The 15,905-nt window shown below is 42.7% G+C and overlaps 1 protein-coding gene across 18 annotated transcripts in view; it reads right to left on the reverse strand.

Moving 5' to 3' along the window:
• LOC108703993 (zinc finger MIZ domain-containing protein 1) overlaps positions 1–15,905 on the reverse strand; it is a 316,532-nt gene that overhangs the window by 64,388 nt on the left and 236,239 nt on the right. For all 18 annotated transcript variants that reach the window (XM_041568977.1, XM_041568968.1, XM_018240327.2 and 15 more), the window contains one exon: positions 347–491. In XM_041568977.1, the coding sequence (XP_041424911.1) occupies positions 347–491 (145 nt within the window). The remainder of the gene's footprint in view (positions 1–346; positions 492–15,905) is intronic.

Consider the following 15,905-nt stretch of genomic DNA (forward strand, 5'->3'; position numbering starts at 1 on the left):
TAATTTTTAGAGGTTCATTAGTTAATCTAATTTAATTACAAAATGATAGGAAACTCATGATGGTCTTATTAATGAAATATCCACTTTTGTTTGCCTTGCCAAAGACACATATATCTTTACATGTATGGACATCGTAATAATCTGTCTTCATCTTGAAAATCAAAGTTTGGGAGGTTCTGGTTTCTTGTCCTGTTTAGGGGGTGTAACCCCATGCTTCTTCAAAAACTGTGATGTTTGCATATGTTTTGAGAGTAAAAACAAGACGTGGAACAGGTTGCCCATTACTTGATCCTTATGAAGAATCACCATGATTTGGCAATGTTTTGAAAGAAAATGACAGGCATACCCATGGGAAAGAGAGGGTTTCATCGAGGTCAAAGAGTTCATGGGGGGCTGCATGGGGAGTTTCCCTGGAGGATCGTTCTGGCGGTTCTTCTGGTGGCGTAGCAGGAGAAGCCTGCCCAATTCTTCACACCAAGAGGAGAGTAGAGCTAGAAAAATAATAATAAATGGTTACACACCCCAAAACTTAACTGTTAATTTGGAACATACCAGTACATATTTTAAGCTGTAAATGGTGTGCAATTGAGGCCTACTTTTGGTTTAAAGTAAGAAAAAAATAGGATAAATACAGGAATGTCTAGGCAAGTACTTTAGTGTGGGTAGATGGCTAGCACAACAAGAGCAGACATTGGGATGCTCTCGCACTGTCATATATTTTGCTTTGGCTCATAGACTGTATGTGCAAAATGACTATAATGTGTTCATATACAAAGTGTTCCATAATTGCTTCATCATTTACTGGGCCTCTCCAGGGTTGATTAATACACTCAGTCTTAGTTTAAGACTGAAATGTCATGAGTCAATGATATAAGCACTCCACAGATAACATGTACATAAACATATGCTTTAATAATAGGAGGCTGCCATATGCATGAAGTTTTTCTTTTGTCATTGTTGTGGCTACAAAATCTGTAGGGAGAGGGCCTTGCAGCTCAAACACCCTGGCTTACACTAAAAATAAACTTGTTCTGATGAAAGACCAGTAGGTGGCACAGTTGGAGAAGATACGAAATGACAGCTTAAAATAAAGCCTTCAGAAACAACCTCTGCTCCACTGTAAAGGTCTGCAGCTCTTTGCAGTTTTACTGCCTTTTTCTACTTTCAAAATACACTATCGTCAGAAATTTAAAAACCAACAAAATCCATTTGATTTTGAGCACCTAAAGACACATCCTGCCATCTGCTTTTAAACAAAATAATGTTTTTAAAAATAATCCAATACACTTCACATACAACATATATATTAACATTAACTTTAATCGTGTGAATTTTTATGTGCCATCAGTTTGGGTTTGTCAGAAACTTAGATTGTCATTGAGGCTTTGCATCTCTTAAAACCTTCAATTCAGTGCACTGTACACAGTGGTCTGGCTATACTGTATATTGCTTTATGGCTAAATTGTTGCACTAAAACTCATTATTCTGTAATGTCAATGACAATCAAATGCACTTTTAACTTCCTTTTAGCTCTAACCTCCTAGGATAATTGTTATAAAGTTAATCTCATCCATTTAAATGTGGCTGATTATGTTTTCCAAAAACTAAATGTCTGTTAATCTTAAAAATGTGTATAGCCATATAGTATACATCAAAAAATAAAAACACTTAAAGCATTTGACAGAAATTCCTTAGCATCACAACCCAATTACTTAATTGAGAACCATAATTATTATTATTGATTACAGTAATTATTAAGCTGTATTAAGGAGAATCATATACGCGCCCTAAACAGCATGGGGACTCATCATTGGGTCCTGATCCATCCTATATAATAAAGTCCAAGTGTCTCTGCGTCCAGTCCCGTCCCTGTGTCCGTGGAAATCCGCTACTGCGCATGTGCCCCACGCAGGGCCGGGCCAAGGGGTAGGCACTCGCCTAGGGCGCAGTCATTGGGGGGCGCACTTCTCAGGGGAATTTTGACATGTTTGGCCTTTAATAATATGATTATTCTGAAAAAAAACCGCATGCCTCAACCACTCATCATTACCATTTTGTGGCTGTTTATTTATAATTACATTATTAAGGCACTCCCTCACCCCTGTTGTACTTTTGGAGTCTGCCGAGTCTGACGCAGTCACACGCCTGCGCACGTGTGCTAAAGACGGTGGCGGCGCGTCTGTGCATTGGACGCCATAGCAAAGACTCACCAGCAGAGAGAAAGTGACCACCAGCTGGAGTATTTCGCAGATCGCACTGAAAAGAAGAAGACCTACTGCTGACTGAGGGCCTGAGGGCGGCCTTGCTTTTATTGCGGCTGAGCTTTCTTGCTGCTGGCACAGGTACAGATGGATGTGGCCTTAGCCTTAGGCCCATTGGGGGCCAATTAATGATGATGGCTATTGGGCAATGACGGCGCTTGGGCCTGGCTGGCACAGGTACAGATGGGGGGGCTTAGGCCCTTTGGGGGGCAATATTGATGGCTAATATATGGGCAATGGTGCTTGGCACAGGTACAGATGGGGGCTTAGGCCCTTTGGGGGGCAATATTGATGGCTAATATGGCAATGGCTTGGCACAGGTATAGGTGGGGGGCTTAGGCCCCTTGGGGGGCAACATTGATGGCTAACATGGGCAATGGCTTGGTACAGGTACAGGTACAGGTTTCAAGATCACTTGAAAATTCAGGGACATGTCTAACAAATCCAAAGAGCAGGGCTTGGCAGGGCAGTTTTTTTTCAAAATGCAACCAGTGCTTCCCTACAACATGTATTTATTAGCCGTGTCCCTGGAATCGTACATATTTTGTAAACATATTTATATAAATGAAATGTTTCATTCAATAATGCGTTTTCTTTTATTTAAAAAACATAATGGTAAGGTGGGAAAAGCTAATATAGGAAAGCTGGGGGGAGGGGAGGGCGCTGATTGGAACCCTTGCCTAGGGTGCCAAACTACCTTGGCCCGGCCCTGGCCCCACGGACTGCACACAAAAATGGCCTGAGCTGTGACCTCCAACCCCACAGGAGTTGGTTTGAGCTGTAATTAAGACAGGCAGTGCGGGGAGGCGGCGCTGAGAACTGCAGTCAAATCATAATATGGTATTAGGCACTGGCAACGCGCTATCCATCCACCTGCCATTCCTCCGCCCCTGGCTCCTCCCTCCTTTCTCCCTCCTTTTTAAACTCTAAAATGGGTTTTTATAAATGTTTGACTACATATGTTCTAGCGCCCGTTAATTTAACGGGCTTAATGTCTAGTAGCTATATAATCCCTAGTAAAGCACAGTATACTATCTTAATAATTACTTGGGCAGCTGTCCTACAAAAGTCTTTTTAGAATATGGATATGCAAATATGCCTGCCTACAAGTCTGAAACATTTCATTCTGTTATCTTTATGGATACCAAACTCACAATCTTCTGGTATGAACAAAAAATCCTAGATAATTCAAACCAGGAGGGCCACCTGGACCTGGACAGCTGGACATCAATATTCTAGAGCATTCTATTAGTAATATTAGCAAACAGGCAGGTACAGGGACATTTTAAAACCAGTCTCATAAGTGGATGACAAACATCAGCAATTGGCTTCTGATTCTAAGTGTACAAGTAATGAGTTAAACCGCTAGTGGGAGGGTGGGAGTGGAGGATGTCACATTTCATAAATACCCTCCCCCTCCTTTTCTCTCAGTAACCTCACACTCCACAGCATCAGGCTGAATGGAAATGTGCAAGATGGGTACATGGCAGATTCTTCCCTGCACACCATATGGCCGATTAACTTGCACTGCCGCTGCATGAAACAAAACCTTTTCTCCACACAGCACCTATAAATAGAACTAGCATGGGACAGAGAGGCATGCATGGGGGTGGAGGGAAAAAGGTGCCCCTGTCAGGTCCATGTTTAAAGAATGGCTTCAAAATAATGCTTATCCTTTGGTTTCACAGCGTGGAGTTACATATACAAAATAGAGCATAGAATAAGCCTATGGTTTCCTACTTGGAAAGGCATATCTATTAAACAGTGACTCAACTGAGAATGTGGAAGCTGCTGCTATAGCCGACCCATTTGTGGTTTATCTATATCACTTATTGGGTGGCGGATGACTTGGAAATGCTGCCACCTGAGGTGGTGCAGATTAAATTTCAGTAAGAAAAATCAAATGTTTTAGATAATCATGAGTTTTCCAGTGCTGTGAGGCCCAGTTATTCCATTTAGGGCAGAATATATTTTTTAATAAACAGTGAAACTGCTCATCAGGCCCTCCTGGGCTAGTAAAGTCTGAGATATTTTTAAAGGTGAAAAAGCAAATAACATGTTTGTGAAAATTAAATTTTTCTCACTCAAATTTAACCACCTCAGGTGGCAGCATTTTCAAGCCATCCGCCACCCAATAAGTGATATAGATAAACTACAAAAAATGTTGTAACACCTTTATCTCTGTGAGAAACACCTAACAACAAATTTAAATACATAACATTTCCTCCCATAACCCACATTTTCCATGCCATGGTTTTGCAGCAGTAATTATTAAGGTGCAAAATATGAAGTACATCACACAATGGAAACCTGAAACTGTACATGATGAGATAAATATTTTCATACATTTTGTACTCCTTCTGGTAAACTGTTATAAATGAAAGACTATTTTCATGTTCAGCTGCTCTAACTACATTTTGCTTCTGCTCCTCCAGGCATCAAAATGGTTAATAAGTGGACCCAGTCAACAGCTGGACCAATTAGGTCATGAAACAAAGGAAGAGAGGAGAATGTCCCAGGTGACGGTGCAGAGTGCCTCAGACGGCTCCTCCAGGACTAGCTGGCAGCAATGAAATTGATTGTTAGATGGGTAAAGCTAAGCAAGACAGAAATAGCATCCACCTACAGAGGAGGGGAGGGAGGGGGACATTGCAGCAGTCACGTGCATGTGCAGGGTGTGGGACGATCACCATGAGATGTACAGGGCAAACATTCTTGTTCTTTGGTGCAACCACATGGAACCAAGCCCAGAAAACAAATTCACAAAACAGGAGAACCGAGAGAAGGAATGAAAATGATCTTTGGAAGCACCAATGTTGGGTTAAGTAGGATGCACAGAAATCACCAGGCTATACACACAATGAATAGGCACTGCCACCAATGTTTAAAAGAAAAGGTCTCAGTCACTGCTGATCCAGTGTTCATACACTGGTTGGGCTGGTTTGAGTTGAAATATCACCAACCACTGCAGGTTAGGGTTGGGTACAAGTCAGAATGGGAAAGTACATTCCTTCTCTGATCCCTAAGATTCCTTGTCTTTAAACCAGAGACACGCAGTGTAGAGCGCAAGAAGATGTGGGTATAGGTTGGGGGCGTGGTTCCTAAAATGTCTACATTTTGCAGGTTAGGGTCGGAATGCAGGTAAAGGTTTTGCGAGTTAGGGTCAGGTGCAGGTTGGGTTTTACCCTGACTCACACATCACTATTCTATATGATTTAAAAGTGCATACTGATATAGTAAAATTTATTATTTTTATTCAAAATTCATGGCAGGCTCCTAACAGTCCTAATTTAAATGTTCAATTTCACATCCTCCTGGTGCGGTTTTTTTTGATGGCATATATATATATATATATATATTTAAATAATACAACAGCAGGGAGCAAGCCTCAAGTACTACATGTGTCACGGATATAAAAATAGCAGTGAATTTCCTCAGAGGAGCAGAGTGACACAGAGAACTAGGAGCAGCCACCACCGATGTTATACAGAAATGACTCACCCCTCCCCAGCTGACAGGCGGCGCATATGCACACGCATCCGTGAAACAAGCAATGGCTCATCACAGACCTATAGGTCTGGTAGTGTCCTATAACATACACACAGGATTTATACACAGGATTATTTTGCCTTGACCTCTCTCTTGTATCAGTGAATCATTTGTTTATAGATGGATGCTGTTATATCTTAGGAACACAAAGCAGTGATGTTATAAGATTGTGTATTTATGGACCACAATTTTACCTACTAGACTACTACTGCTGTGCCCTGCAGTTATCTGGAGAAGTTCACACCATTGCTGCACACACTATAGTGGAATCTTAGTAACCACTTTCAATTCCTGCAGAACATATACAGCTTCATGAACTGACACTGTTAGTTATAGACCAGCCTGGCCCAAGAAAGTTAAAGGAGAAGGAAAGGTTAAAACTAAATAAGCTTTATCAGAAACGTATATATGATTACACTAGTAAACCCTCAAAGTAATGCTGCTCAGAGTCCTCCGTCAAAAGAAACACCACATTTCTTTCCTTCTATTGTGTACACATGGGCTTCTGTATCAGACTTCCTGTTTTCATCTTAAAACTCCAGGGCTTGGGCATGCTCAGTTTGCTCCTCTCCCCCTCCCTGCTGTAATCTGAGCTCAGAGCTATGAGCGAGCAACTCAGGCAGGAAGTGATGTCACAGCAAGCTAATATGGCAACTGCAATCCTAAACTAACATACAGTGTCTACAGTTGTTTATTTAGGTATGGAAAAGCATTCTATAGACTAAAAATGGTTTTTCTAGCTTGCAATGTTGTGGCTAATCTATTGGCAATAAACTTCCTTGGTAGCTTTCCTTCTCCTTATAATTTATGTTATTTGTTAATATGATCGCAACTGAAAGTAATTGTTCTGACTGGTATATAACAATGTAACAATTTCTTTAATTCCCTCCTATGCTACATGGTTTAGTAGTCAAAGCCAGTAGTGCTATTTAAGCTGCCAGAGAGATCCTGCTTTCAAGAGTGGATCTTAAAGGGGAACTAAAGTCTAAAATAGATAATGCTAGAAATGCTGTATTTTGGTTACTAAATATAAACATGAACTTACTGCACCAGAAGCCTAATTAAAAAATTATTTAATGTTTAATAAATCATTTTTTTAATTAGGGGGCTGTCATCTTGTAAGTTTGTTAATCTTTGCAAGACCAAGACTACGCACATTCTCAGTGTGGTCTGGGCTTCTGTTGGGAAGTTAAGCTTAGGGATCATAATAAATTATATAAAAGCTAAAGTCAAATAATCTGCCTTAGAAACTGATACAGCAAGACTGATTAATCAGAATATGCAGACTGCACTGGGTCTATGGATACAAATCTCTACAAAGTCGCTGGCTGCTCTACAGGGAAACAAACAAAGCTGCTCGAGTACGGAGAAGTAAGCTCTCCCCTGCCATTTGAAAGTTTCCTATCTGTAGAAGTCAGAGCAAGTAAAATGAAGGGGGGATTTCACTGCATACAGTCAGGTTTCTTATAAAGACGGTAGACATTTTTTAATCAAAGTATAATGGAAATAGATTTCTTTTTCATTAAAGTAAAAATGGAATTTTATTTGTTGCCCTTTACATCCCCTTTAAAGGCCTAAATACTTCTGCAAGTCACTGTATATCTATAGCCTTAAATAGTCGGAAAGAAGAATGGTATTAACAATAAATTGCTTTTTCCTACAGAATAGTGTGCAATGCATTTTCACAAAAGCTTACAGAAGAGATCTAGAAGATTATGTGATAAAAAAAGTTACTTAAAATGCTTTGTATTGGCCAAGTTTTTACCTATAGCCACAAATTTAAACCATAGACATTTTCTTGTGAAAGCAAAACTTGTCGCTGGGAACGGACTAACTTTCTATGCACAGCCAGGTAGTGAGGTGAATAGTAAAAGATTAATGATCAGTTGTTCATCGCACAGGGACATCAGCAATAACATCACCAGAATCAGATCATCACCAGCACACATATGTTGAAAGAACATGGAAAGCCCAGAAATTGTTGGGCAAGTTTCAAGAGTCAACCCTAGAAATCAAGTTGCTAAACTGTAAGTATCCATCTATGCTCTATTTTAGCATAAACTACTGTCAGGAACCATCCTGGAGTTTGGTGGTCCTAATGGTTCCTTATATGGCTTTGAAAACATATATCAAAGTAGAGATAACTGCTGCTGCCACAAGAAACTGTTGGGACAGTAATGGTGTCATGCACCTCTAAAAACAATCAGAACCAGCAAAATATTCACAAGTTAATTACTGGGATTCTCAAGCAGTCACTTACAAACTGGAACACACAAACACCTGGCTAACATTCCAAAATAAAAGAATGGTATTTTTTAGTATCGATCATATTTTCCAAAATTGACTTACATTTTCTAACTTATGAGCACACCTGTAACAGTTGCTTGCACAGTAAAGCCAACGCCAGGCGTGGCTGTTGATCCACAGGCCCAGAATCAGCCCCTACACCGGCCAACCTTTCTCTGTGCCTGAACCTGGAGCCATTGCATTGGCCGAAGTGCAGGCACACAGAGATGATTTTGGTGCTAAAACTAAAAACGCATATGCATTTTGCGGCCGAAATCCACCGAAATGCACACAGGTCAACACAATGGGAACAGCACAGGAAACAATGGGAACACCACACAGGGAAAGGCTGGTGCCAACAAAGGGGTTGATTCTTAGCCTGCATTTATACGGCAATCGAGAATCCTCCACATCTAGCATTAGTATTAGTCCCTGGACACACAGGGGCAAATTTACTAAAGGGCGAAGTGACTAACGCTGGCGAAAATTTGCCAGCGTGTTGTCATTTCGGAACTTCACTGATTTACTGACAGTCGCTGACGTAACCTCGGTAGCGAAGGATAGACTCTAGCGGTACTTCTCTCCCTAACGCCAGGCAAATTTGCGCTCTGTCGAATGGACGTAACTACGTAAATTCACTAAGGTGCGGATTTTACTGAACGTTACCCTCTTGTGCCAGACTTGCCACCTCACACCAGGCGAGTAGATAGGAGTTCCTCAAAAAATAGTTAAAAAAATTTTCATAGTCCCAAAAAACACTGGCGTCTACCTTTTTCAGGGTGATAGGTTGAAAAAGAGCGTAATTTTTTTGGGGGTAACCGGCTTCCCCAATACATTTCCTAACATATGGCACATAAACTATACATTGGGCTCATGTGTAGGGCAATATAACAACTTTATTTTTTTTATTGAGATTTCCCGGGCTTGTGTAGTGTAATGTATTTGCTGCAACAGATACGTCCATTGAACTATAACTTCCAGCTGTATGCAAATTAGGCAATGCTAGCGCAACTTCGCTTCGCTTGGCGCAGTAATGCTAGCACAACTTCACCAGCGTTCGGCGCCCTGGACGCAACTTCGGATTTTAGTGAATTAGCGTTGTCCTGGCGAATCTACGCCTGGCGAAGTGTTGCGCTGTGAACGAAGCCGTTGCTGGCAAATTTTCGGAAGTTATTGAATTTGCCCCACAGAGCATTAGCTCAGCTGCTCTGGACAGATTGAGTCACATGAAGATCAGCAGTATCAATGAACATTCACCTGCACAGAACATTCCAAAACTAAATCACTTCTGCTAGACATTATAGGTAAGATACACTATTCCAAATACTGATCCACCTCAAGCAGATGCTGTGGTTTAGAGCAGAAAACAGGCCAGTGAATATAATCTCTTACCTATGTAGGGACCCATAGGGTTAATGTGCCCCTATGGCTTTATTTCCCTATCCCTTCCCTAGTTAATGGGCAAAAGCTCATGTATCTAGTTTAAGTAATTTGCATAGTTGTGTTACTGGCCAAGAAGTGTAGTGCAAATCAATAGATGAAGGGCTGGCACATACAGGAACACACTCTGTAGGTAGATGTAGTAAAAACATATTTATTTCAGCAAAAAACATCACAGCAGGCCTAGCGCATTTCATGCCTTAGGGGCACTTAGTCATAGGCTCAAGAGGTGTAATGACCAATTCCTACCACACTTCAATATAGTGCATGGAAAGGGGTGGATCTTCTTCTTTGGCTGCTGGTGTCCTGATCGACTGGTTATTTCCATTGAGCCTGGGTACACCAAAGCCCAGTAAAGCCATTGCCCTAGAGGGACCAGTACCTCTAGGGCAATGTCGAGTCGAGGACCAGGGAACCCCGTGAATGAGGTAGCTAGAAACAGGTTATATCTGTCATAGACTCTCTAGGAGAGTAAGTTAGAGAGTACAGATAGCAAGAGCAGCTTTGTGCTCCATTAAGGATCTGTAGCGTGGAGTAGCTTCCCAAGGCTCCTAGATTGCCTTTAGTGAAGGGACCACAGTGGATAGGGTGTCAGGCTTAGACTCCTTCTTCCCGACCACTCCACTGGGTGGGATCCAGACCACTTAAAGGTATACCTTTAAGTCATCCGGATCCCACCCAGTGAAGTGGTCAGAGAGAAGGAGTCTAAGCCTGATGCCCTATCCACTGTGGTTGTCTCTGCCTGGTGATGTTCCTTTCTACTTTACTACAATGCCTATGGGAGTTACATTCCTGAGCTGTGTCATCTTTGCCTGTTTTAGCCTGTTAATTCTACTTGCATTAACCTCATGACTGTAAGTAAACCTGTGGTCATTTGTCTAGAACAAATAAACTTGTTACTCCTTTGTTTTACCATAAGAACCTTCTGGCGTCCGTTATCCGAGCCTAAAGTGTTTGAGTCACATGTAACCCATGCTCCTCTCACTAGCTGGACATTAACTCATTTTGGTCTATATAGCCTAAGTTAGCGTTACACCTGTTTGATGATAACAGCACTGGCTGGGATATTACTGTACTATTGGCGCACCACATTATGATATTCTTCTGGTTCTTTCCTTATTTTAGCACCAACGGGAGGGTGCCCATCCACAGTAAAGTAAAAAGACAGCTTTTTGCCTCTAAGTTCAACTTTTTACTTTACTGTGTCTGCACGCCCTGGCCGGAATTTAGCAGTGCTCTAAGGGTAGGGGCACACCGGGCAATTAGGGGGGATTTAGATGCCTCGCAACTAATCGCCTCGTCTTTGTGGCGACCAATCTCCCAGAACGCCTTCCCTCTGTCTTGTGCCGGCTATAATGAAAAATCGAATGCGCTAAAGCACACGCAGCGTTTCGTATTCCAAAGTTGCCTGAAGTTTCCTCATAACTACAAAATTGAGTTGTGGGATCTTAGGCTAAAGTATATATTTTTTGCACTAAAATCCGCTCTGTGCGCGCTCTGAATGGGCCGATTCCATGCATAAGCAGTGGATCAGTTTTTGTCCTCTGCAGCATATAGGCCAGTAGAAAAAACAACCTGTCTGCCAAATGCAGCAAAAAAAACCAGTTCTACATAACCCCAATCTACAAGCAAAAAAACCCCACAACAACCTGTGTGTGAAAATACTGCATCACAAATGGCATGCCAAAAGTAACAGTACCAGACAAGGAAACCAGTAAACTGCGGGTAGTCTTGGATTCTGTAACTATTAATCTGCAAATACAGAGAGCAATGGTAGATAAAACAGTTATTGATAGATAAAAGGTATAGTAGTTGAGTCTGAAAAATTACACGTCTGTCAAGTTCAAGTTTTTGTCTAAACAACTGCCTGTTAGTTGATCCAGAGGAAGGGAAAAAACTCATCTGAAGATTCTCCAATTTGCCTTAGAGGGGAAAAAAATCTTTCCTGCCTCCCAAGAGAGCAATCAGACTAGTCCTTAATTCAACTTTGTGCTAAAAGTTAATTTCACTTTGTATTTCCTCACTTTCTAAATAGGCATCCAACCCACTCTTGAATATATCTAATATATCTGCCAGTACAACAGCTTGGGTGAGAGAGCATCCCTTCTTCTGCTATGCATGTATGACTTTGTGTGCTGTGGAAGGCTCTACAAGTAAACAAAGCATCAGAAAGTTTGTTGTATGGTCCTCATATATTTATATATAGTTCTCATATATCCCATTAAAGGGGTTGTTCACCTTTAAATTAACTTTTAGTATGATGTACAGAGTTCTGAGACAATTTGGCATTGGTTATTATTTGTGTTTTTTTTAGTTCTTTAGCTTTTTATTAAGCAACTCTCCAGTTTGCTATTTCAGCAATCTGGTTGGTAGGGTTCAAATTACCCTAGCAACCATGCACTGACTTGATTAAAGACTGGAATATGAATTGGAGAGGGCCTGAATAGAAAGACCAGCAATAGCAATACATTTGTAGCCTTACTGTCAGGATCTGCTGGGATTCAAACCAGGGACCATTGGGTTTCTGGCTCAATGCCTTAACCACTGGGCCAGATGAGAAGCCTGCAGGCTATTACCTGGCCTTTGCAGCCACAGCCCAGCAGCGTCTGATTGTTTTGCAGTCAGCCAATCAGGGCTGACTCTGCCCTATTTAAGGTCAACCCTCCTTGCCTAAGCATTGGTTCCCATCCTAGCAGTGCGGCATTGTCCCTAGCTACTGGTTCCTGTTTTAGCCTCCTTCCTATTCTGCCTTGCCTTATCTTATCTTGGCTTGCTTTGCCTTGTCTTTACCCTTCCCTGTCTTGTGCTGCCTGGCTCTGAACCTAGTCTTGTCTTTATCTGGCCTACCTTCCCCTTCCTGTTCTGCTCCGGTCCTGCTTTAAATCTTGATCTTTCCTTGCTTAACTTTGCCTTGACCTTGCCCTGCTCAGCTTTCCTTGCTATTCTGAATCTTGCTCTGCTCCTCACTTCAAACCTGATCTTGCCTTAACCTTATTCTGCCTTGACCTGACCTTGTCTTTCTGGTTCCTGCTTGCTTCCTGTTCTGTTCTGACCTGTACCCTGTCTTTATCATCCCATCCCTTTATCATCCCATCCCTTTATCATCCTTTTGCTCTGCATCTTGCCATCTGATCCAGTCCTCTCCTGCTTTCCGCTTTCCTACAATTACCTTTCCTACAGTCCTCACCTGCTTTCCTACAATTGCCAACATTCCTAGCAGGTTTTCTTCCTCTAGTTAGAAGTTGTAGTACAATATAAAAAGTCGTAGAAGAAGAATAAGATCTGTTGTGACTTCCAGGCATTTAGTTATAAAGAGCCTACCTAGAGCTTCAAAGGTATCGCTTTTTTGCCAGCTCTGCACCACAGGGTCCCAGGGTAGGTGAATCCGTGCCTGATTCTGTGCAGCTCTGTGGAGGTTGTCTGACCCCTGGGTTCAGTGGCACGCTCGAAAGTTTGATAAGCCAATATGGCTCCAGCATACTCTTCCAAGCCCACACCCCTACAGCCGTGCTGCTAGCGTCTGCTAAACCTGGACCTTAACGAGCGAACCTCCTCCTCATTTCCATCTACAGAACAAGACAATAGATGTCTGCTGCTATCCCAGGTGGAGCTCACCAGTTCCCTGTCATCTGTCACTTGGTAGTGGGTGAGGTCGCCCTGATAGGACAGAAGAGCACATTGCTTTCCCCTCTGCTGCTGGACCCCTATCACCGCAGAGATAATGATGCCTCAGCAAAGCCAGGAACTCCCACATGCCTGCATTGACCCTGTTTTGATGCAAGCATTTTTTTGGAGCAACTGCTGACAGTGTTGGACTGGGATTCCTGGGGCTCATCAGGAATCCTGATCTCAAGGGCCCGCATGTCTCCTCTGTACAAAGTAGCACCCACAAATAAATATCAAATTAACACTTTCATTAAACTTTTCTTTAGCAAGGAATAAAGTGGGTATGTCTATGTTTTTAAAACAAGAGTAAGTCAGAGAAGTCGATTTATTTTCCACCAGGGAATGGATTGTGCCTGGCCTGCCTGTCAACTCCAAGGTCTCTTTCTGGCCCATAGTAATTGTATCAGCTGCAGCTTGCAGCCTGCTTTACAGAGAGCCGCACACCCACACCTCCACTGATGTGCCTCCTGTTTGCTTGGGTTGGAGTTATGTGCAGACGCAGCACACGCAGACAGGCCAGAAGTCACGTAAAAGAGAGGGAGGTGTTGTATTTCATGTCCGCACTGGCACCACTCCAGTAAGGCTGGCTGTTCAGAGTCAGACGTGAACTTGCTGGCTGATGTTCGGCTCTAGTTTACTACGCCTGCACTAACCTTCTTGCACTAAATAAGCAATGCGGGCGGGGGTGGACTTGCTCACTGCCACACTTGCTGCTCGCACCGAGAGCACCGGTAGGCCAGTCCTACCCAGAAATGTACTCCCTTTCCAGGCATGCGGGCCCCGGACCATGGTACAGTCACACCTTGCACCTTCGATAGTTACACCACTGCTCCTGCTTTCCTCTCCAGTCCTCTCCTGCTTTTCGCTCCAGCCCTCTTCTGCTTTCTGCTCTGGTCCTCTCCTGCTTTCCGCTGCAGTCCTCTCCTGCTTTCCGCTCCAGTCCTCTACTGCTTTCCGCTCGAGTCTTCTCGCTATCCAGTCCTCTCGTTATCCAGTCCTTTCCTGCTATCTGCTCCAGTCTCCTCCCACTATCCAGTCCTCCTGTTCCCTATCTCAAGTCTGCTCCCAAGCTACGCCCGCATCGTCCTGTCTTATACTTCTAGTCTGCTCTTGTCTCCTGATCTATGCCCGCACCGTCCAGTCCGAATCCAGTCTGTTCCTGTCCTGACCATCGCGCTCTTCTTCCTGTCCAGTCCTGATCTTCACCCTCTCCGTCATTTTCCGCTCTGCACCTGTTCTAGTTTGATTCATCGCCCTCTTCAACCTGTTCCTGCCTTCCCTTTACGTGTTCCCTAGGCACATACAGCTCCTGCCTCAGGGACCCTTCACTCATCAGTCTCTACAGCGCCTCCTACCTAATCTTTGACACTTGGGACAGAGCATTTTTTTTTTTAGACGGGTCAGTGAAAAGCTGGAAAGAGTCAGAAGAAGAAGGCATATAAATCAAAAACAATGAAAAAGAAAATTGAAGGCCAATTGAAAAGTTGCTTAGAATTAACCATTCTATAACATACTAAAAGTTAACTAAAAGGTAAACCACCCCTTTAAAGGAGAATTCAACCCATTTGCAAAAAACCAAGTACCCCCTCCCCAGGTAAACCTCCCTCCCTCCTCCCGCCAGGCTAACTGCCCCCCCGGGGAAATGTCCCATACTTTATACTTACCCCTCGGCGCAGATTCTGCCAGCAGAGTTCCATGCATCCATCTTCCAGGTCCTCAGTAAGCTGACTGGGAGATTGGCAATTTCCGTGTTATTCCGCGCATGCGCAGTTGTCGCAAACCAGCAAACTGCTCCAACTGCGCATGTGCCGAAATATCGACCTCCCAGTCAGCTTACCAAGGACCCGGAAGATGGATGCGTGGAACTCCGCTGGCAGAATCTGCGACGAGGGGTAAGTATAGGGATAAGTATGGGTATTTCCCCCTGGGGGGAGGAGGGAGGTCTACCTGGGGCGGGGATACTTGGTTTTTACAAATGGGTTGAATTCTCCTTTAAGCCACGCTTCTCCAAAGTAAACAATCCCAACTTGCAATTTGCTTGCGCAATTGTACCACAGTGTTCATATAGAGATGTAAGAATGGTTGGGCTGCACAAATATTTACATTACTCTAATGCAATCATTACAGTCCAGCAACGAGTTTATTAAAAGTATCTCTGATTTTTCAAATGATTCAACAACAATTTACAACTTTAAAAAAAACCCTGCCAGCAATCCCTAAATGTTCTCACTATCTGCTGTATTCCTCACTATCTGCTGTATTCCTATAAGGATCCTTTTCCATGGCACATCTGGCTCGGCTTTTATGTACCTACTCATTTACAGAAAGGCAGCACAGCCAGTCAAAGAGCAAAGTCAGGCTAATACGAGGCCCCAGCCAGGTGCATTAACCCACATGCCTCAACAGACAGTGTTACCCAAGACCTTGCCTCACTCACTAAAAGGAGCTAATGTTTTTCTGTAACCATTTTTCCCTGAAAATATGTAATAGCTGAAGCATTTTAAAATCATTCTAAATTTATAACATTTAGTATAAATAGGCATAATTTGATATAGTTAAAAAAATGAAATATATCCTGAATCCAACAGATATATTATTATCCTCAAACCAGTTAGAATACAAAGAATAAAAGTAATATATTCCTATGAAACACAGACATGTCAGTTAAATAAGATCACTGAAAAGGTACAGACAACAGACCCA

Source organism: Xenopus laevis, chromosome 7L (genome assembly GCF_017654675.1).
Source record: "Xenopus laevis strain J_2021 chromosome 7L, Xenopus_laevis_v10.1, whole genome shotgun sequence".
In the NCBI taxonomy this organism is placed as follows: Eukaryota; Metazoa; Chordata; class Amphibia; order Anura; family Pipidae; genus Xenopus; species Xenopus laevis.